The 25,268-nt window shown below is 30.5% G+C and overlaps 1 protein-coding gene across 5 annotated transcripts in view; it reads right to left on the reverse strand.

Moving 5' to 3' along the window:
* LOC134683335 (serine/threonine-protein kinase Sgk1-like) overlaps positions 1-25,268 on the reverse strand; it is a 50,732-nt gene that overhangs the window by 12,062 nt on the left and 13,402 nt on the right. For 3 of the 5 annotated variants that reach the window (XM_063542588.1, XM_063542596.1, XM_063542581.1), the window contains 3 exons: positions 14,760-14,905; positions 4,605-4,695; positions 4,023-4,072 (listed from right to left, as the gene is read on the reverse strand). In XM_063542588.1, the coding sequence (XP_063398658.1) occupies positions 4,023-4,072; positions 4,605-4,695; positions 14,760-14,905 (287 nt within the window). Of the gene's footprint in view, positions 1-4,022; positions 4,073-4,604; positions 4,696-7,171; positions 7,877-13,028; positions 13,290-14,759; positions 14,906-25,268 lie in introns of those variants that run through there. The other 2 variants (XM_063542606.1, XM_063542614.1) reach the window with 2 other exon arrangements.

The following is a 25,268-nucleotide window of genomic DNA, read 5'->3' on the forward strand; positions in this document are numbered from 1 at the left end:
TCAGGATGACATTCTACGGTGTGTTCCCATTTCGCCTTAGCTGTGAATTCCAAGTAAAAAAGGTAAAAAATATACTACGGCCAGATGGGAATTGAACTAAGGCGAAATGTGAATTTAGATAAAAATCTTAAATAAACAAATTACACCTCTGTGTTTTTATAACAATTTAAACAACATGTAATTATGAGATTTTGTTCTCTTGAATTATTATTTTTAATAAAAGTGACCATTTTTATGATTTCAAAGTTGTGAAATCAGTAATAATCTACAATAAAACTAGAGGCTCCAAAGAGCCTGTGTCGCTCACCTTGGTCTATGTGAATATTAAACAAAGGAAGCAGATGGATTCATGACAAAATTGTGTTTTGGTGATGGTGATGTGTTTGTAAATCTTACTTTACTAGTCTTGCTGCTTACATTTATCTCTATCTATAATGAACTTGGCCCAGTAGTTTCAGTGGAAAATGTTAATAAAAATTTACAAATTTTATGAAAATTGTTAAAAATTGACTATAAAGGACAATAACTCCTTAGGGGGTCAATTGACAATTTCCGTCGTGTTGACTTATTTGTAAATCTTACTTTGCTGAACATAATTGCTGTTTACAGTTTATCTCTATCTATAATAAAATTTAAGATAATAACCAAAAACAGCAAAATTTCCTTAAAATTACCGATTCAGGGGCAGCAACCCAACAATGGGTTGACCGATTCATCTGAAAATTATAGGGCAGATAGATCTTGATCTGATTAATAATTTAACCCCGTGTTGGATTTGCTCTAAATGCTTTGGTTTTTGAGTTATAAGCCAAAAACTGCATTTTACCCCTATGTTCTATTTTTAGCTGTGGCGGCCATCTTGATTTGATAGTCGGGTCACCGGACACATTTTTAAAACAAGATACCCCAAAGATGATGATTGCCAAGTCTGGATTAATTTGGCCCAGTAGTTTCAGAGGAGAAGATTTTTGTAAAAGATAACTAAGATTTACGAAAAATGGTTAAAAATTGACTATAAAGGGCAATAACTCCTAAACAGGTCAACTGACCATTTCGGTCATGTTGACTTATTTGTAAATCCTACTTTACTAAACATTATTGCTGTTTACAGTTTATCTCTATCTATAATAATATTCAAGATAATAACCAAAAACTGCAAAATTTCCACAAAATTACCAATTCAGGGGCAGCAACCCAACAACGGGTTGACCGATTCATCTGAAAATTTCAGGGCAGATAGATCTTGACCTGATAAACATTTTTACCCCATGTCAGATTTCCTCTAAATGCTTTGGTTTTTGAGTTATAAGCCAAAAACTGCAGTTTACCCCTATGTTCTATTTTTTGCCGTGGCGGCCATCTTGGTTGGATGACTGGGTCACGCCACACATTTTTTAAACTATATACCCCAATGATGATTGTGGCCAAGTTTGGTTCAATTTGGCCCAGTAGTTTCAGAGGAGAAGATTTTTGTAAAAGATAACTAAGATTTACGAAAAATGGTTAAAAATTGACTATAAAGGGCAATAACTCCTAAACGGGTCAACTGACCATTTCGGTCATGTTGACTTATTTGTAAATCCTACTTTACTAAACATTATTGCTGTTTACAGTTTATCTCTATCTATAATAATATTCAAGATAACAACCAAAAACTGCAAAATTTCCACAAAATTACCAATTCAGGGGCAGCAACCCAACAACGGGTTGACCGATTCATCTGAAAATTTCAGGGCAGATAGATCTTGACCTGATAAACATTTTTACCCCATGTCAGATTTCCTCTAAATGCTTTGGTTTTTGAGTTATAAGCCAAAAACTGCAGTTTACCCCTATGTTCTATTTTTAGCCGTGGTGGCCATCTTGGTTGGTTGACCGGGTCACGCCACACATTTTTTAAACTAGATACCCCAATGATGATTGTGGCCAAGTTTGGTTCAATTTGGCCCAGTAGTTTCAGAGGAGAAGATTTTTGTAAAAGATAACTAAGATTTACGAAAAATGGTTAAAAATTGACTATAAAGGGCAATAACTCCTAAACGGGTCAACTGACCATTTCGGTCATGTTGACTTATTTGTAAATCCTACTTTACTAAACATTATTGCTGTTTACAGTTTATCTCTATCTATAATAATATTCAAGATAACAACCAAAAACTGCATAATTTCCACAAAATTACCAATTCAGGGGCAGCAACCCAACAACGGGTTGACCGATTCATCTGAAAATTTCAGGGCAGATAGATCTTGACCTGATAAACATTTTTACCCCATGTCAGATTTCCTCTAAATGCTTTGGTTTTTGAGTTATTAGCCAAAAACTGCAGTTTACCCCTATGTTCTATTTTTAGCCGTGGCGGCCATCTTGGTTGGTTGACCGGGTCACGCCACACATTTTTTAAACTAGATACCCCAATGATGATTGTGGCCAAGTTTGGTTCAATTTGGCCCAGTAGTTTCAGAGGAGAAGATTTTTGTAAAAGTTAACGACGACGGACGACGACGGACGACGACGGACGACGGACGACGACGACGACGACGGACGCCGGACGCCAAGTGATGAGAAAAGCTCACTTGGCCCTTCGGGCCAGGTGAGCTAAAAAAAGTAGTTGGAAAGTTGCTTCTCTTGAAACATTGTTTGTTTCATATTAAATAAAAGTTGCAACTTTTTTTTATTCATGCAGTTAGAAAAATCAAGGATTTGTAGATGATTTGTATCTACAAATCCTTGGAAAAATCAAAATAATTTAATTATCCTTTACATTATGCAACACAAAAAAGTTAAATAGAAAAAAATCACATATTTTCCCACAGACTTGATTTAAATTACATAACAAAAACTTTAATAAAAAAAATATTGAAAAATCTTCAAAACTGCGCTAATTATACAAATGTTTATATTAAGCAAAATACACGGTATTCAATGACTTGACTTCTTCAAGATTTGAACAAATTACCAATGACTAGTTTATCATGAGATGCACTCTACCAGACAAAACTGCAATCACGTTTACTAAATACTTAACCAAGAATACAAACCTTGGAAAACGCACCACAGATTGATGCCTGCACCAAGTAAACGTATATTTGTGATATGAAGAGAGGACAGATACCCACAACCAACCTTGAACCACCACTAGAAGAGGGACACAGGACAAATAAGCATTTAGGGGGCTGACATAACAAGCTCAAAAAGAGAGCCCTACACAATGGTACAATTGACTATATTCAGTATGGTGATGCAGCATCTTTGGAAATTGGAAACTAAATTAACCTTGAACATTCAAATGTGTATATCAGTGCCTTGCATGTGTCTTCATTTATTCATTAATATATGAAATGTTCCTATCCAGTGTGTCATCTCTAATAAGACTTTATTTACAAAATATAACACATGAGTAAAAAACGAAACACTTTCAGAAAAAAAAAGAACAACTATAAAAAGTGGGACACCAAAAATTATAAAAAATACTTTCTTTTAAAAAGTATTTCATGGTAGAACTTGACATCAAAATAACAAATATCAACTAATTGCAATACAAACAAAACAACTTAATTACATTGTTTACAGAAGCTCCCATTTCGCCTTAGTTAATTCTTGTGCACCTGTAAAATTTGTACTAAGGCAAACTGGGATTATTTTTATATATAAATTTTGACAGCTAAGGCGAAATGAGAATAAGCCCATTCTACATATGACAGTCAAATTGTCACTAATGAAACCTGTTAAGGTGGTACCAAACACCTTCACTCAAATTAATTTGGCTCATTTAATTGTCATAGAATTTTGACAAAATATTTACTTTGAGCCTTTGACAAAAATACAAAAATTTCAAAAAAGTTAAATCATGCACACACTTTTTTGGGAAAATTTTCTTTGGACATATGTTTGACTAACACCAATTTTGATCATAGAGAAGCTTAACATTTCTTTAACAATAGAACTAAATAATAACGTTCAGCTGATTTGTACAGAGTTATCTCCCTGTAGTGTTATGTACCACCTTAAAACTAAGGCTTACCTTGTCTTTTCACTTGGACCAAGATTTACTGGGTTATTGTCTTTGCCATTCTAGAAGAAAAAGTTTGCAATTGTTATATTTTTTTCATGTGACAGAGGAAATACTATAATGTAAAAAAAACACAAAATTAACATTAGCCACTTTACTGTCAATTATAACAATGATTTTATTTGAGTATTGGCACTCATACCACATCTTCTTACACCTATAGTCTAGCTGGTTGAGTTGCCTGTTGGGGATGTAAAAGCACGGCTCTACAATCCCAAGATTAATGGTTTTGATCCTACTCATACCATCCATGTATGTTCACAATATTATTTTTCCCACAGAAAATATATTATGGTTGGTAACATTTCAATCAGATATCATATTTAGAAGTCATACAATCATTTAACGTTTTTTTTTCTCTCATAAACTACACATTTTACTCATTAATTTACTGGTAATAAAATGCTTCAATGAAACTCAGTTGTATTCAGGGATTCAAGTTAAAAGGTTTAATCTTAAAAAAACACCACTGAATCTCCCACTGATGATAAATAATAGTTTAAGACATAGGTTTATAACTTATATTTCTTTTACCATAGCTTCTGAGTCCTCAAAGGTGTCTGTATCTACAGGTTCCGAAGCATTTCTAGGATTATCTAGTGACAAGAAGGAGCGTACTTCTGGACTGAAATAATAAAAAACATTCATAATTAACAACTTCTGGACTGAAATAATAAAAACATTCATAATTAACAGACGGCTAAGATGATCAATATCAGTTGCAAACTTAACATATACACATCACAACACTGGTTAAAACCTGAATTAATGGTTGAAAAAATATTCTTAGCAACTGTAATTTGTAGTTAAAAATGGGATGGATTTTTGTCTTTACTTATACCTTGTTCATTGCTATTAAAGTACACAGTTCTTATTTTTATAGACTATACACTAGACAGCATGCCAGTCCATATAACATATTTATATAGTAATCTGACATTTAATAGTAAGTCAAGTCCAATTCAGGGATTTACAAAATCCATCAAAATTATAATCACCACAAATTTATATGTTAAAATTTCCAAGAATCTTCATGATCTTAGTACATAAATAATCACTTGTCTAAATCAGTTCCATAGGCAAACAATAATAAACATTGAATCAAAAGTACCAAGAAGGTCACTACTTAGGTCCAATACACAAGACAACCCAGTCCCTTGAAGAGAATAATGGGTGTGAGATTTTTAGCCATAGAAGAAGGTCCAAATCACAGGACTAAAATAAACACAATCAAAACAGAAGCACTCCCTTCAAATATTTTTCATTGTGTTATCAAATGGAATACTAAAATAAATATACTGATTTAATCAAAAGGTTACTGAATAATGTACAACACGAAATTAATTTCATTAACTTATATAATTAATCTTTCCTATCATATTGACAATGTTGCTAAATATATATCCATCAGAAACATACGCCATTTGAGAATAAAACATGTCAATACCTCAGAGTCTACAATATAACACTCAAAGATTTATAATTACATAAACTTTGAAGAGAACTACTGACAAGAAATAATTCAGTTATCAATTATTATATAAAATCATTCAATGGCTATTATAGTATTGATTAACACAATGAAAAATCCTAACTGAAAACGGTAGAATGACAAAATCAAGTTGCTCCTACATTAGTATCTAGCATAATGAGATCAACATAAAGAATTAAACCTAAGTACTGTATATATCATTCAGGTTTTGCCTAATATCTACATAATCAATAACTATATTCATAATAATACTCAGATAATAAAGAGATGAAAAGCAATAATATTTTGCTTAACAAACTGGTTCATAAACAGCCTTATAAAAATATTTAATGTATGGCAAATTTAGTATTGAAACTTCAAATTTTTTAAAAGAAACTTGAACATACCTTTTGTAAGTCTAATTCATTAGAATATTATGTACATTAATGTTATTTTAATTCAATCATTTTAAAAGAATGTTCATTCATTTCCAGGAACAAAACACTTATTATTCTTATATAAAGTACTTCACTTAAATTTTCCAAATGTAAAAAATATTGATTTAGTTAATGTAAATGCAACATATTGTAAATTATTATGACGTATACTGAAAAAGTCCACCAACGCAAAAAAAGTTTAATTGAAGTAAAACTTTCAATTGTCTTTCTTAAAATGAAATTAAAATTTACTGAAAATCTATGTTTTTTTTCAATTGATAACTCAATGTTCAACATTCAATTTTAGTATTATACAAAATTGTTGATAATTGCACTTGATGAATACATGTAGCAAAATTTGCAAAAAAACCATCTTCAATTATGTAAACATTTTCTAAAATTCAAATGAACATGAAAAATAAAAGGAGCAGAAAGATGAACATGTGACCTTTAATAGCTGACGATTAGGTATGGGCTTTGCTCATGGCTGAAGGCCATACAGTAAACTAAAGTTGTTAAAATTTCTGAGTCATCTTGTGGAGAGTGGTCTCATTGGCAATCATACCACATCTTCTTATGTTTATGTATAAGTGTTAAACCCCCCTTCACACCACAACTATGTACAGCAACTATACTGTTTGAGCAGAACACATTACATGATAATTCAATTGAAAATGTATTTCTTATTTTTTGTTTGTTTTAATGTCATATCATAAATAAAAAATGTTTAGAAATTGGTTTCCCCCTAATTTCATGAGGACAGATTTTATGTAATGTAAGACAGAAATCTGCTAAAATTAGTGCTTAATGGATACTAGAGGGAGAAATCAAAAACATAGGTCTACAAAACTATGGTCAAAAGAAAGGCATTTAACAGCAGTCTACAAAAAAAAACTACATCTAAAATTAAAGATCGCAAGATCCAGGTTCCTAATTGTTTATTTTCCAGTATTGAATGGTATATTATCAACACATATAACATATATCATTGATGAAATACACCAATCCAGATATGACTTCAAATACTGCAAGGTCACAAATGGAACCATAAAACCTCCAGCCAGATGATTAGTTCTTACAAGGATTTGTATAGTAAGATTGTATTGTATCTTACTATAAAAATCCTTGGTTCTTAAATAAATTTAAAAAAAACAACCAAAAATCCTATTCTTAAAACATTACAATATACATACATCACATGTTTATGTAAAAGTCTGCTCAAACATCGGAGAATTTTTTTCATACGTGCCGGCATTAATGATTTTCCCTATTAGTCTTTCTTTCAATCCACTCTCTCAGTATCAATATACTAACTGTTTATTACTGAGTCACTTCACCAAAATAAAAACACAAATTTACGTAAATTGTGTACTACTATTATGTAAGAATTACGTTAGAAGAATAACATGTACGTAGAGAGATTAACAATATGTCCAAAATGTCATTATAACACACATTATGGTACATGTAGTAGTTAAATCCAATACAAGTTAAGTTATGTTGATCGTAGTAAGATATCACTGTAATATAGTAAATGTCCAGTTATTAGGTCAGAGTCGTAGAGTCAGCTGATAGGCATGTGTCCTCTCCATTCATAGTTATAGTATGTTTGTTATGGTCAATATAAAAGTAGGTCGTAAAGTGATGTCACAAGTTTATAGAAAGTTGAGGTTTGTTTACACCAGAACTTTTCCCATACATATATTTATAAACAGTATCCTCCTTAAAATGATAAAATTCCATTGGTTGGTATATTTCCGCTTCCCAGAATAAAAATCCTATAAAATGACAGTGATTTAAATAGTAATTGTAGTATATAGACCTACATCACAATAAATCTCTATTTAAATTGATAGGTAATGGTTTCCTTTAAAAATACTTTTAACCAGTTTCCTTTCATTAATGTTATTCCTTTCCCTACGATATTTTTAATTAGTAAGTAAGAAAAAAGCCAATCCTTGTATCAGTAGCAACAGGTGGTTTCCTATACACGTGGACTATAGTTTTACGTAGAATGTAGTTTTACGTATTGTTGTTTTAAATTCTAATGTTTACTGGGTCAATAAGTTGGGAAACAAGTTTTGTTGAGTACATATCTCAGGTTTTAGGTAAAATGTTTGTTTATCAAACAAAAATATAAAACATTGAACAGTTTATTTGTGAAAAAATCAACTATACAACATTAATATTTCTTACTATTACTCTTATACTTATTTAAGAAAAGCTGGGGCAGATAGTTAAAATGAATCTTGGAAAATGATTCAAAATAAAGTGAAATTTTTCAGCAAAAAGAAATAAACTATAAAATGTCCTTGGTTTTTTTATAAGCTTCAGTGAATAGTAAGATAAATAAATTTGTACATTGATTACTAATGTTTAACTTAAAAATAAGAAAAGGACAACAACCTTCTTACGTCATTCTAACTTAATAATTAATTAAGTCTATATTCATGGGAGTAGTCATTTGATGAAGATGATGTTTTACTGAAATAGTAATCATTTAATGCTATATTTAGATTTTCTACTAGTTTATGTCTAATTAACATGAAAAACATGAATGAAACTTCCCGCAATCCTTGATAAACACTGTTTTACTGTATTACATTTCCGTTCACAAAGTCTACATACAAAACAACAATCTATGATGGTAATGACCGCCAAAATATTTGAGGTTAACAAATAAAATTATCGTTATTATCTAAATAATGAACTCGATGAATCGTGAATTGCTCACCTGGGTTAATTTAGTTGAAGAACTTTAACAACAGTAATTAAGTGGTTATTTTGTCAATGTGATGGTAAATGAATGGTACTGGACACATTATACATACATATTTAATGAGTATACTTAGTGTACAGGACCCTCTAATCATCCAGCATGCAAAATTTAAAACTATTTGGTTAAAGGAGAATCTTTTTTTTAATCGTGTTCAGTGTCAATAAGATTTCAATGAGTTCCTCTAGCAGATATCTTTTTTGCTAGATTGAAACCAAATGAGAATAGTTTGTAGAGGACCTCAAATTAAAATCATTTCTGCCAAGTTTGGTTAAAATTGACCAATAGTAATGAAGCCTAAATTTAACCCTAAAATTCCAATTTGATAGGAATAATTCCCCTTCTATAGATGTTGAAGTTGTGCTAGATGACTGGAATGAAGAGCAGTGGTGAGAAGTAGATATTAATTATTCACCAAACTTCAATATCAAAATATCTTCAGCTGTAAAATCCCCTATGGAAAGATAAGCAGAGAAACAGTTATTCAGTTTTTGACAGCTAGCCCATTGAAGGACAAAGTTTAGAAGCCCTGAGACAATCCCATCCTGAGTCTAGTAGTAAATAGGAAAGTTAGGATGTAGATTGGTCAGTTAATCTACTAGACAACTTCTTATATGATTTCAGAAGTCTTCATTGTAATTATTAGACTAAAAAGGATTGTGGTCCTGTTGCAAGAAATTGTGTTTGAAAACAATATCAGTTCAGAATTAAAATACAAATCTGCATTCTGTATAACTTAAAAGGATTTCATAACAGCCAGAAAAACAATCTTGTATGGATTATAAACCCTTTTGAAAAACAATTTCAAAACTATGAACTGGAACTGTTTCGCAATATTATGACCTCCCGTATCTGTGTCCCAGATTAATGCCGATCTCATACACCTTGTGTATTGACCCTGAATGGTATTCCACCACAGTTATTTGACAATACTCTCATAAATTTCACAATAGTGATCAAACTTAATCTTAACTTTAGTGGGTACAAATCTATTCTTTTGAACTTTTCTTCAAGGACATCATTAGAATTTTGCAACTTCTTTAAGCATATTAATAATTATTACATGTGGTGTTATACCTGCTTATAGGGGAGATTAAAGAGCTCACAAAACATGTTTAACCCCTCCACATGGTTGCCCCTTGTCCAGTGACTTGGGCCAAGTCAGGAGCCTCTGGTCTTTGTTAGTCTTGTATGTCTTTTAATTTTATTTATATATTTCTGACTTAAGTATGACTTCTATTATCACTGAACCAGTGCACATTTTTGTTAAGGGTCAAGCTGAAGCACGCCTCTGGGTGCAAGAGTTTCTCGCTGTGTTGAAACTCATTGGTGGCCTTTGGCTGTTTTCTGCTCATTAGTATTGTTGTTGTCTTTTTGACACATCCCCCATTTCCAGTCTCAACTGTATTAGTCCTAATTTCTTGTTAATGCAATACTACATCTCATTAAAAAGATACATTACACTATGTGTGCTTTGGCTCATCCAGTTATTATAAAAAAAAAAAGAATGTTATTACTTAATCTTTGTTCATAGTTTGAAAATGAATTTTATCTGGTGAAGATGCTGATCCAAGCAAGCATTATACTTATATTACCAAAAGGACCACTAATTAATATCTACTTTTACTACCCTTAAAGTCCATTTACAGAACTAAGAGGTTAAAGAGTGTATAATCTTCATTCAAAACAGTTTTCCTTTACATAAGCTTTTGATTTTGTTTAATTTTAAGTAGACCCCTAATACATGTTTAACAAAAACCTCTGCCTACAACAAAAGATTTGACTTTGAACATGGTAATAAGATTGATGTTCTTCCTTCAAGCAATGTAACCTACCATTAACAATTCATGAATTACTCATGGCTTTGTACTTAAGTAATACACTTTTTATATCTACTGATATATCAAAAGTTCATCAAAAACAAACAGATTAATATAAATTCTATAAATTTGACTGTCTAGATATTTCTATTATTCATGACAATGCAGATAATATGCACAAAAAATGCATGCACATGCAGACAGTTTGTAGAAGACCTTCAAAATGCCAAAGTACATATGTTTTTGTTTTGGTGCAAACATAAGTGTAGGATCTAATACAATGGCTTGTAAAATATATTACTAGAATGACAATTTCACATTTTTCTCACATAATATCAGTATCATGATTGTGCATAATTATTTTTCTTTAAGTAAAAGAGGCTTTGTTCATATTCATAAAAAGTTGCTTAATAAACTAATAATTGACAGAGACAAGAACAGTTGTCATTTAGATTGATTCAAATTCTTTTCACATAAAATAAAAAGTAAATGAAAGACTACCAGTAACCAATTATTTTTCACTGTAGGACTTTTACATTGCTCATTTTAAAATAGAGGTGGCTATTAACTTGAATAAAAAGAGGGAAAGTGTACCTCCACCTTTAAATCTTTTCTAATCAATAAAACTATCATTGTAAGTACTTGGCAGAGAGAAAATTAGTATATTTACCCTGCTTTATTCACCTTAATGATACCTTATTTGAGTACCATATATACAAGATATGATGAACATACCAAGAAATCACGATACATTACGCCTCAGGCCCATCATTGACAGTACAAATCTATAATTATTTGATACAAACTGCTCGTACCATATTATGGTCTGATCTTGTAGGATTTCTTAAGAATTCTACGAATTAATCAACATTACAACATATAGTGTAACATTAATCCAAAAGTTCAAAAGGTTGTCTCTTTTAATTCATATATAATTTTCTTCAATAATTGTTACTTTGGATAACACAAAAAATATGTGAAAAATTGCACTTTTTAGACTTTTCATCAAAAATTTAAAAAAAAAATATCATATTAAGAAATCTATTCGTAAATAGCAACTTTGTTGTTATTTTCTCTACACATAATAACTTTTTCATAAAACAGAGTTTTTCTTTAAATTTTCCCAATTAATTCAAATTTTTTCAAAATATTTATTAAATCATTATCCTCCAAATCTAAACACTAACTTACATTTAGAAGAACAATTCCCTTTAAATTCATTCAATTCTAAAGACAATGCTTAAAGATGCTCATTTAGCAGACAACTCTCTATACAAAAATAGCACTCAAAATGAATATTAAGTAGTTAGTGACCTATAAAAGACAATAACTAGTCATCAATTTCACACCTGAGCAGTATTGTAGGACAATATATATTCATCTGGCAATAAAATTATAGAAACAGACATACATCTCTTACCCTCCAGCTAAACATTAGTGTTAAAATCCATACTTTTCATTCTCTTGTCCTTTCATGACACATTTTACCTTCACGCTTATTTCATCAGTTATCTCCCTTTTTGAACATTTTATCAGAGTTATCTCCCTTTTAAAGATTTTATCAAAAAAATCTTGTCTGTTTTGAAAGATAACCTTGAATAATGCTTCACAATTATTGGTGAAGTGTTGTTCTTATAATAAAGCTATAAAAGTTTATGACTAAAACAGAGGACAAGTATAGCATGATTTGATCATATATCAACACTGCCAAGGTCGATGCAAGACAGACTTTTATCCATAACAAAGGCATCTTCAGCAGGCATGACAATAAATAACAATAAGAAACTTATAAATAGTAAAACCAGTATCACGATGCAGTGTTGACTATAACGATTTCACCTTTTGATTTTTTCTTATCCTCTATCAGAGAAGAACTTGACCTTTTAAAAAAAAAGAGATTCTGACAATAGATGCTACCACAATACTCTTCAACATTATCTTTACCATATGTATATTTTAGCATATTAAATTTAAGGTTATATAGATGCATTTACTACAATGGTAGTTTTTAAAACAATCCACTTTCAATTTACAAATGATATATAAAAAAATAATAGTCTGCAATGACAGTATGAAACATCTCAAAGATTATTTCATTCTTTTAAAAAAGTTATAATAATGACTAAATATTAAAGTGGTAAATGAACCAAAAAGTATAATTTATGGGAAAAAGGAGATTTTCGAACTTGTGCTTTAAATACTTATGAATAATTGGACATATAAGGAAGGAAACTTAACAGTTTTATGCTGTTTTCTTTTTTCTTTTCATTTTTTGAAAAGGGGGAGGGAGTCCAAGCCATTTTATATTACAGATAAAAAAAAAAAAAAAAAAAAATCGATACAATGTAGTCATATAAAATTTTAATATTACATTTTTATAATTAAAATATTTTTTATTCAATTTGCATTCAGCAAAGCATCTATATATTCAAATAAAAACCAATATTTATTTACCTTTCAGTTTCACTTTCAGTTGAATCACTTTTACGGAAAAATTTTGCTAGAGTAAATTTAACCATGATAGTACATATCAATACACACAAGTAACAATTGTTATAACACCACTGTAGTAAGTGACATCTACATACATAAAAACAATATTTATGTTTCCTGTCTTAATGAGATTCACAAGAACTATGTAAAACCTAATATACTATTATTTTATTGGACGACACAGGTATGATCACTGTATGATAATGTGAAAACTATTGTAGGTGTCAAAATATAGGTACAGCATTGGACAATATAAACTTTAAATTCAAGTTCACTATTTAAAGATAGAATTTTATCGGCCAATCATTTGGATAGGAACAAGTTTTTCGATGCTTTATAGAATTTATTGCTTCCTACCTGGAAATTAATTCTAAAAATATAAGTTCTACCTTACTCCAAACATGAAATGGGATACATGGATATTGTAAATTCTTGTTTTCAATAAGAAAATGGAAAAAAATAACCATCCACAATGTCTGCAAAATCATTCAGATTACAGGTATACCAGAATCAGCATGAAAAGGACTATCAGAAGTTCACATGGGACATTTTGTAATCTCCTACAATCAATCTTACTGGTTGGTAATCAAGGGGAAAGAAGTAAAAATTTAGTCATTTAGAGTCAATAATCAAAACTAGATGTGTTGGAACAACACAAATGGCCCTGCCGCAAAAAATTTGACGTCATTTTTAGGAGTGGAAGTTTGAGAATAAAAGTCCTTTCAACTGTTCAGATAATTTAGGCACAAATCAGAAAAGTATAACCAGGAATAAACTTTATCAGCAACTAATGGAAGTAGACTCACATACAAAATATCAGATCCATGTCTGAAGTCATCCAGAAAAAAAGACTGTTTAACTGTTATTTCCACAAAATTTTGAAAGTCCTAATTCCCGTTATTCAGACAGAGCTGAACCAAACGTAATATCCAATTCTTTACTCATCACAGAAGACTCACATACTAAAATTCCACTCAATATAAGAAGGAGTTTAGAAAGTAAAGTCTCTATAACTGCTTTGTAAAATTTACCTACTGTTATGATACATAATTTCTCAACTCTGTACAATTCACTGAATGTTGTGAGATTTTAGGGTGAGATACAATTTTCAGTAAAAATTCTCCTACTGTTTAGAGGTTTTAGGGCGAGATACATGATCTTACTGTTAAGAGATTTTAGGGTGTGACACAAGTTCTGTATAGATTTACTTACTCTTGAGAGCTTTTAGGGCGAGACACAAGTTCTGTACAAATTCACTTACTGTTGAGAAATTTAAAGGTGAGCTACTCAGCAGTTTTGTACAAATTTACTCACTGTTGAGAGATTTAAGGGTGAGACACTTAGCAGTTCTGTACAAAATCACTTACAGTTGAGAGATTTAAGGGTGATACACTTAGCAGTTCTGTACAAATTCACTTACTGTTGAGAGATTTTTAGGATGAGATACTTAGCAGTTCTGAATTAATTCACTCACTGTTGTGAGATATTAGGGTGAGATACAAGATCTGAACTAATTCACTTACTGTTGTGAGATATTAGGGTGAGATACAAGTTCTGTATAAGTTCACTTACTGTTGAGAGATTTTAGGGTGAGATACAAGTTCTGCATAAATTCATTTACTGTTAAGAGATTTTAGGGTGAGACACTTAGCAGTTCTGTATAAGATACAAGCTCTGTATAAATTCACTTACTGTTGAGAAATTTTAGGGTGAGATACAAGTTTCTGTATAAATTCATCTAAGCCATCTCTTCTCTGCTGTATAAAGTCTGGATCTAGATTACCAAATAGTCTCTTTCCTGGCAGTCTGAGATTGGCATCAGGATACAACTTCTTAATCTGAAGAAAACAATCAGTGTCACAAATTAGTTAAAACACAATTAATAACAAAAGATAACAATCAATTCATGCATAATGTAAGAAGAAGTTATCTTTTATGAGTAAAAGAACTTTTAAGAAAGACATACTTGCTGTTACATTTGTCTGTACGAAAGCACCTTTTTTGATAATAAATTGTCTAGAATTTGAACATTCTTACTATTGATAGGCTAAATAAGCGGTATTGCTATACATCTAAATTGTAGAGTCATTGAACATGTCAACTCTGTTTAACAAACAAATATTGTACAAGAAGCTGGTCATCTGTTACAGTGATCAATAAAAACAAACTGACTTTTTGGAAAGTGTAGTCAACTTTAGTTACACATTAAAAACATTAAATACAATTTTTTTAAAAACTAAACATTTATATTTTTAAAAAAATCTCAGGGACAATGAAATCTCTGGATTAATATTGAACAAATCATGCAGAGAAACAAAAAAGGCAATGGCATCAGCTCTCATAATAGTCACAATTATAAAAAACTAAAAATAAAGGCATATCAACAACATAAAAATATAATGTTTCTCCATAAAAAAAAAGATATAATGAAAGTATTATTTATTACTACCTATTGCCTATGAAAAACAAAAATGTTCATTATTTTGTTTCCTTTTGACTAAAATCTTTAAAAGAAATAAGTACATTTAAGTCAAGATATAATGTTTACAGGTAAAATTTTGGTCATCTCTGAATCAATAAAGTAAACCCTAGGGTCAGGCGTACATGTATAGAGTTGGTAATGTTATCACAGTTTATACAGGTGTACACTCAGTCAACCAAACAATATACAGGACATCAAACATAGGTCATATATATAATACTGGCAAATGACTGGACTTATCTGTACTGGGCAAAGTCAAATTCAAGATCACTTTAACAACAATGTAATAGTCGTTTTACAACCAAATAAACAATTCATTTTATACACAGTAACAAAAGTATTTTTTGGCAACCTTGTATACAGAAATATGAATTATGTACACCGTTATATTAATATGATACCTGAATGGTATAAAAATTTAAATAATATGATCATAAATTAAACTGCAGTTCATTACAATTTTCAGAGTGTATACTTACCTTTCAAATTAACAGACATCATTATTTATCATATATCATTAAAAACTTTCTTTACTGTTATTCACACCTTTAATGTCAATCCAATTTGGAATTATTTAACACCGTAAGCAGGAAAAATATAAGCCTGAAAATCTTGTTGTCCTAAATATCAATCCTGCTTAAAATTTTTAATCCTTCACACAAATTAGACTTATATGGTCTGTACATGTTAATCATTGCCCGATTCTAATCTCAGTGACGTTTTATTACAAAAGTCCTACTTGAAATGCATACGCTGAAAATATGTTATACTTTAAATACCATTATGTAAATAAAACCAGACAAGAGTGGGTACCAATACATGCTTTGTATACCCAGATCAATATAAACATTCAAAACATTAATCAAAGATCTACTGTTATTTAGTTCGACAATTTAGTTCCCAAACAAAAGCCATTCTTAACTTTAAAAGGTTCTTCAAAACACAAGCACTTGTTTCAGAAAAAAAATACCTGTATACCGTATTATAACAAAAAGCATGACCTTAATATGATGCTATGATTAAAAATCCGATGTGATTTTTTTTAATATGTATTTTGGAACAGGACAAGACAATAATTGTTTAGCCCTCCCCCTCTTTTCCAAAATCCTTTATTTTTGTGTTTGTTATATTAAGGTATATATATAGGTTTTAAAAAAATCAGAGACAAGTGCCTGTGCTTTAAAAGCAGTAAAACACTTCACATAACTTTACTCAAATGACTACCAGATATAAAAGTTCTATAATATATCATAATACATGTAGTAAAATAACAAGCTGGAGCACATATTATTGTGACCAGATCTCAAGTCCACTTCATATCATCAATTCACAATCCAATACAAATAAACAGATCTGTTCTGGTTATGCTTTTCATTGATCAATAAAAGTGTCCTGCACATATCTGTACCTTACTTCATGCTGTTGCTATTTGAAAATACTACAATGTACAGCTACCAATATTACAGTGCAATGTAACAATTCAAATACATGTGTTAGAATTACATTCTGGATTGTAATGAAAATCATTTGTATGGTATAGTCCCATTTAATGGACATCCATTGTTGACATTTTTGGCCTACTTCGTCTAGTTTTTTGCTCTGTAGGAAAATTGACATTGTACATAACTAACAATAAAAATTACCCCTAAGTTATACTGGGTTAGTGAGTTCAATAGCCTATGTTAAACTATTGTTTTTAACTTTTTTCAAGGTACCATAAAATATGTCCTTAAAGCATTATCTTTTTACTAAAGTTTACATGAATTTACAAGTAAAACGCATGTCAATGAATATTCACATGATTAAGATCTTTAAAAATAAAGTTGTCAAGGTAAAGATAAGTGATAAAGCAACCTAGATTAACATACAGATGCAGCTCATATTTTTTATGTTTCAAAATTTCAAGCTGTGCATGCAGTAATTTAATCATGTTGTAAGAACTAAATGAGTGAGATGAGAGTTATTTGCTCCAAGTTCAAGGCCTTGCTGTGACTTTGAGAATAAGAACAATAATACAAGCACTGTTCCCGTTTGACTTTTCCTGTACTGATTTGTGTCAGAGATGGATACTCTATATCCTCTCTTTTCTATCAATAGATTATTTCAATAAAGTTTGCTTTATTCAGGTTATAATTTTAGAACTCAGTTGTAACAATCATTTCATTTAATTTAAGAACAATGTTGTGCATTGTTGTTTGGAATTTTTGTTGGTTTTCTGGATAATCTTGATTCATTTCGGTACATTTATTAGAAAACAAAGAATATTGGGTATTCATCCATAACACAATATAAGTACATGCACAGTTAAAAAATATTAAAGATAAACACACAAAAAGCAAAGGAATATCACTTTTATTGTTCTTCATCTCAGTCACAATGAGGCCTCAACAGGGAGCAAAAACAAGCTCAACTCACTGCAAGATGGTCCCTAGCACCAGCTTGAGTTGGTTTCTGGCTCCACTTGCTAGACCCAAAGCTATATTGGGCTGGGATTCCCAGGTAATGGTGACTTAAGTTGAATAGATATTATGTTGTTGGTCAATTTCTGTTCTTTTTCTCAAATCTTTGTTGATCCTATAAGTTATTTGGCCAGGTGAAATATGTCATTCAACATTGTATAAATCCATTAAAATGTGCAATCAAGTAATCTTGCAAAATATTTGCCAAAAAACATGATAATTCTTCTCATTAACATAATAATGCATGAAAATGTATGTGCATGATTATATTAAATTTTAACCCCATTTAAACAAAGATCAGGGTAGGATTTCCTTGTAATTTACTCTGTAATTCAGTCATAAGAAGAGAAGCCATGTAGAATATTGTATACTATCTGTAATTTACAGGCCAGGTATAGGGGAAAATGTAGTACTGTAAACTAGACCCTGAAATGATTTTGCTGTTTGACTGATTATGATAGATTTTATGTTGAAGGTCACTAATATCATGAATATCACAAACTAACTACAGTTAGAACAAAAAGTCAAATATCAATGATTCATGAAGATAAGGTCACGGTCAGAAGAATCCTATCAGACAGACATGAACACCATACAGATATTCTGTACACCAAATATAGTTGACTTATTACTTACAACATCTGAGAGATGGACCTAATCATAAGTCAATTGTGAGGTGAATCTAATGTTTAACACATGCATACTTTGCAATGAGTCTATATACCAAAAAGTACAACATGTTTAAAACGCTATTGAACCATGAAAATGAGATTAAGGTCAATGGACAAAAGCCAGATATATTCCCCAGATAATTGCAGAACAAATATGGCTATCCAATCCATCTGAAATATGACAGTATACAAAGAGCAAAGGACAAACTTGTCACAATTGCTGGATTGACATCCTTATGTCTAACATTAAGTGACATTCTTTGCATAAAAGATGAAAATTGGATTAAGATATCAAGGGGGCAGCCAAAAACCAAAATCCAATGCAGAACAGAAAACATTATGGTCAAAACAAATAAAGACAAGCAACAGTCATCAAAATAACACTCACAAAACTTAAAATTAGTCAATGCTAACCCCACAAAACTCAGGATAATCTCAAGTGTGTATGAGTGGTAAACAGTTCCTGCTCAACTAAGTTCACCCCTTATGTTGGTTATGTCATGTAAATAGCTAACTGTAACTGTCATACTGGTACATATGAGTTTTGTCATTTGGACTTGTAGGAATGTCTCCAATATGCTTTTTGTGGACTTGTAACCTTTCTCAATAAATCATATATTTCAGTGGCATTCCACTTAATGGGTCAAAAACAGTTTTAAATAACTAACATATAAAAACTCTAGAAACAGAGATGTTAGGTTTTGACAGCATGAAATGCTTTTGTTTTAACATTTTGCTTAATAATAGTTCCAATTAACAGCAATTATCTCAAGTTTTTTTCTGATGTAATGTTCAACACAATGTTGAAAGAGAAATAATTTTAATATAAAAAAAATGGTTTAATAATTATAGAATAACTAATCGAAGAATTTAAATAGAGAAAAATATTCAACGCATGACGAAACAACACATTAGTTGACAAATGCGCGTGTGAATAAGTTAATTATCAGTGTTGTTCGGTCACGCGTTTAATATTTTTTCGATATTTGAATTCTTTAATTAGTTATTCTTTTTATTAAATTAGCAAATGGCTTTTTTTAAAGAAATTAATGTAAAACATGTAAGGAACTATATTTTTTTTCTACGCATTCAGAATTAGTTTTGATCCGCCGTTATCAACGTTTTGACAATGCCTATTATTATACCTTATACATATATAACAAACAATTCTATTGGATAACAACTTATCACGTGACATGGAATAATTCGGTTAATTTTCATTTATTGCAAGGGAGGACGAATAACCCTTAAAATTTACACCAGCGGTGAATAACCCTATTATTCACCGGCGAATTACCTTTTTTAGTGTCTATATTTGCACTCGAGTTAACTCCCATGAAAATGACATCACAGACCTAAGTAAGCAAGATGGCAGCGTTTACGCAACACAGACAGCCCATCGAGAGACGAGGAAATAAGGCTTTGTAAATGAGTGCCAGCAGCCGATGTTATCTCCTATAAACGGTCCTTTTCAGGGCCATTTATATTTTACAAAAAGATTTTAACTTTGTTGTACATCACAGAAATTCTAGAACACCAACATGACAAATGTATTTTCCTGAGCTGTTTTCAAATGTCAGCTTATGTTTTTTATGTAAAACATATAGTGTTCAAAAGGCCCTTCCACTGTTAATTTGGTATAATAAAACAATTGTAGCCCCTTAGAATCGATGAATATCCAAAATTGTCAACCCTTAAAAGTTATTTCACTTCAGGCTGGGCCCTCATTGAAATAACCTTCTTGTGTTGACAATTTTGGATATTCACCTTTTCAACGGGCCATAATTGTATATTGTTGCATGATGTCAAAGAGTGAAATAACCACTTATGTTTACATACTTTTATTACATTGGTTGCAGTGAGTTACATTGATTTCCCAGTTAAATAAAAACCGATTATTTCACATGTGAAATAAACGAAATAACCACGTTTATTTCACATGTGAAATTATCGGTTTTTATTTAACTAGAAAATAAATGTAACTCACTGCAACCAATGTAATAATAGTATGTAATATTTATAAAAGAAAAGTGAATTTTACACTGCAAAAACTTTTTAAAAAAACTATATAAAAAGAGACAAATCTTAAATAATACATGTATATACGTCTCTAATATACATACATTGTGTACATATATGCCATTTACAGTTAAACACTATCATAAAAGAAATGCTACCACTTTTAGAATTTATTGGAACATAAATACTCTATATGAAGTAGGCCTTTAGCATGACTGGTCCTTTCCCCCAAACGTACTTGACACTATCTAAAGTCGTTGGGTTTATTGACGTTCAAGCCATTTATAATCCTGACTAACATTGACCTAAATTTTGGTCAACTTATGCCGTAGTGGAATTAGATTATTATATATTGGATAAGAACTGTTATTGTATTCTTATCTAAAGTTTTCTTTATAAGTTTTAAAGTTCATTTGAAAATGAATGATATCTATATTATGTGAACCACCTTATGTAAATAAACATAGGAAGGGAGGTAACCCTGACTCTACAGTATGACAGGAAAGATGTTGATACTGAGTAGAAGATGATCGTTAAAAAATGTACTATAATCTTAATACAGTTTCAGAACTTCTCGGTTATTTTGAAGACTTTTTACTACATGTTTTTAATTTTTTAAAATGACGGCTTTGTAACTGGCTAGTCAATTTTCCCAACATGAATGCCTAGACATAAGATGTGTCAATTTTCCCAACATGAATGCCTAGACATAAGATGTGTCAATTTTGCAGTTTCTTACAAATTTTAAAAGAAAAATGCTTGGATAACAAAATAATATCAAAGAATAATGGCTGGATATAAAAAAAAATATCAAGTGATGTAAACAACATTTTAATTGTCCCACTTGGTCAAAATAAAGTGAAGATTAAAAGCCATGCCAAATCATAGGAATAATATAAATGAGCTCAGTTCCATTACACTTCATAGTTTTAAACAAATAGATTCAAGAGTCTTTTTACCTGATGATACCACATTGTTTAATATATTTATTTATTCAGATCACTATCAAAGTAAAATAATTAGATGATTTAATTAAGATCATCCAGTACATTCAGATTTAATTAACCTTTAAATGACCTTTAAAATGTCAACAAAAAGTAACATGAGTAATACAGTATGCTGAGATATATATTTACTATGTTTTTTTGCGTTTTAAAAAAAATCACATCAATCTGGATGACACAAGTAAAACCTGACTTATTCAAAGTCAAATGAAATAGAATTATACTACATGTAATTGTGTTTGTTGTTCAAGTGAACTTAGAACATAAAAGAAATCTTCTGTCCATGGTCTAAATTTCCACTCAATAACCATTAAAATTTACACTGCATATAGTCAACATTTTAAATGGTACATTGTTTTGTAGACTAAGCATCTTTTCAAATAAATTCATAAAATGCCACAGAATCTGATAATATTCTTATGATTTACTTTACAACATGAAAAGTATTGGAAAGCAGGGTTTAATAAGTTGAATTGGCTATGAGACAGCTATCAGTAATTGTGAGTACTCTTGGATGTACATCTAACCTTGTTTTTTAAGTATTTTCTTAGATTTTTTAAGTGCTTTATAGTGACGATCAGATGAGTTCAATCTTTTTAAACTGATTTTTATTGTTTAATTTTATGAGGTGAATGACTGAGTTCCTGTCCCTGTCCCAAGTCAGGAGCCTGTGATGGTGGTTGATGTTGGTTGCTGTCTGACATATTTGTTTTTCTTTTATCCTTTTAAAAAATAAATCAGTTTTTTGGTTTTCTCTTGAATCCTTTCAAATTTTGTCATGCTGGCACCTCATGTAGCTTGATGTTCAGTATTGATTTGTTTAATGTTGAACTGCAAGGTGGACTAAACATCCTCGTCCTTTTGTCTCTGTGTAGATAGTTGTCTCATTGGCAATATAGTATAGTAATCACCTGAAGTTGTGAGTGTGAACCCCACAGTGGGCCACTTGTGACAAGGTGTGTTCAATCCTGGTCTTTATTCTCATTGTTGAAGGCCAACGTTGACCTATAGTTGTTAATTTCTGTGTCATTTTGGTCTCTAATGGAGAGTAGTCTAATTAGCGATCATACATTTTCTTTTTACATTTTCTCAGTATTTACTTGATATTAGTTCTAAATTGAGATTTGTCAAAAAGAAACATGGTGATTTTTCGTCAGTTCAAACATTCATCGATTGGAAGTAGCCCAAATAATATATTTCAGCCACTGTATCCCTTGTGCTCTCTATAGGTAAATGAGGTCAATAAATAAGGATTCATTACTATAGGATCTCATCTTAAATCTTCATCACTATTATATGTCAATGATTCTGCCACTGGACATTTAGCTTACAGACATATGATCTTTCATGTATAATATGAAGAGCTAAGTTTTGTCAATTTATTACCTTGACTTACTATGTTGCTCTTTATTCATTCAAACACAATTTAGCCGACCTTTGATTAATATAACAAGAGCTTTAATGTGTTTTAAACCTATTCTGACCTAATGCATTTACAAGAATATACAAATTTTAATGTTTATGCATGATCTACACTTTATTTTACTTTTAATATCAATAAACAATGTATAACATGACTTTTGAACTTGGGGTTAAGAGAAACAACATACTTAATAACATAAATATAGTTTTAATGGCAATCTAAATTTTTTTTTCATTTATATTCATGTTATTCTCTAAAAATAGAGAGAAAAACAAATTCTATTGTCATAATTGAGGACATTTGTGATAATTTAACAACCAGGTAAAACAACCACATAAGTAAATATCAGAAACTGCTGACACAATTGAATACATATACTGAAACTGTTACAAAATTTGTAGTGACATCAGATAATCATCTCTTTATCTAAGCCAGTCATTGTCATTTTATGGGACAAAATAAAGATTATTTTCCCTCAGTGCATCTAGCCAGTGCATGGTTATTTACATGACAATGATATCACATGTTACAGTCGGTCAGACAAAAACTAAGTTTTAAAAAATCAATATGGACTTTGTACTTTTCCAAAAATGCTGGTTAAATGATTTTTAACAGAGTATACTGTATATTGTGTAGGCATTTATATTGACATTCATGAAATCATAGCTGTATCCCAGTTGGCCAAAAATGTCTTGTACAATCTGGTTTTCGAAGGGGATATACTCTCATACTTACAAACCCATGACCTCTCATAATGAGACAATAAGTTTTTACTATACATGTAAGGAAAAGCAAATTGCCATGGTAGCAATCTTTCATCCAATAACATTTCTTATGCCTCGTTCACACGGACATTTAATTCGAATTGAATTCGAATCGAATTCGCTTATCGCGTTCACACACTCTTCTTTTTTAATTCAAATTGGTTAATTTGAATTACCCAATTTCGAATTAGAAATACATTTTTGTTAATACGAATTAAAAGTTAACGTCGTTTGGACAGTAAAGCGAATTTGACGTGAAATTTAATTCGAATTAGAATTGATGTTAGGACGTAAAACGTTTCAAATGCGAATCAAACTAATTTGAATTAGTTAATGCGAATCGAATTAGAATTACGTGTGAACTCAGCATAAATTACATACAATCAAACCCTAAATTAGAAAAAAAAACTTTAATTAATTGAAATAATTGAAAAGAGACTCTGAGTTGTTTGTTAGTTGTAGGTGCGTATATAGACACAAGAATAAAATACAGATATATTTTGGAAAGAATCTGCAAATGAAACAAAAACCTATATCTTGTAATTGCAAATATACAATTAGATGCATTATTCAAATGTATATAGATTTGGTTGATACCCTGAAAAACTTATAACAACCTTTACAGTATGCATATACAGAAATATTGTCTTAACAATAGTTTGAACTCTTCCAGTCTTTGACCTTGTCTGTAAGAATGGTCAAGATAAATAACCTTTTTGCACCAAGCACATCTAGCCATACACAATCAATCAATCAATATGAATTTGAGATTAGAATAGTATTTCAATTTGGTCATTTCCACTGAAATTTAGAATTTGATGTTGAGTCTAGGATCTGAGTACAAACTGGAGTACAAAGTTTGAGTTTGGAACTCTAAATACTTATTTTTAATGCTTTATTAGTATAATAACTGTCCTAAAAAAAATGACCTTTAGTCCTGGTACCAAAACAAAAACAAATCAATAATCTTTAATAGCAACATGTGGAATTCAAAAGGACTTGTATACAGTACAAACAGAAATGCGTTCATTCAATTTCAAATAAATGGTTTATAAACAAAATGAAATAATTCTTATCTACCTGCCTTTATACTTAGATCCCAGTCAAGTTAGTATATATACATATAAGTAAATGTTAAATAGTATCATAAATCTTAAATATAAAAGATTAACATGGTGCAGATGAATTAGTCACTAAAAAATGGCAACAATTTGTATGGCACCTGAATAAGTAATTATCTAGTATCTGGTAATAAATGATGAAGTACATATATAAGTCACCAGAGTTAATTAATTAAACAACATTTCATAACCATTTAAACAAGGATATAAATGTATATAGATTTGTAATGTTTATTTTGGTATGGAAAATTTATACGA

The sequence above is a fragment of the Mytilus trossulus genome, chromosome 1 (assembly GCF_036588685.1).
Source record: "Mytilus trossulus isolate FHL-02 chromosome 1, PNRI_Mtr1.1.1.hap1, whole genome shotgun sequence".
Lineage (NCBI taxonomy): Eukaryota > Metazoa > Mollusca > Bivalvia > Mytilida > Mytilidae > Mytilus > Mytilus trossulus.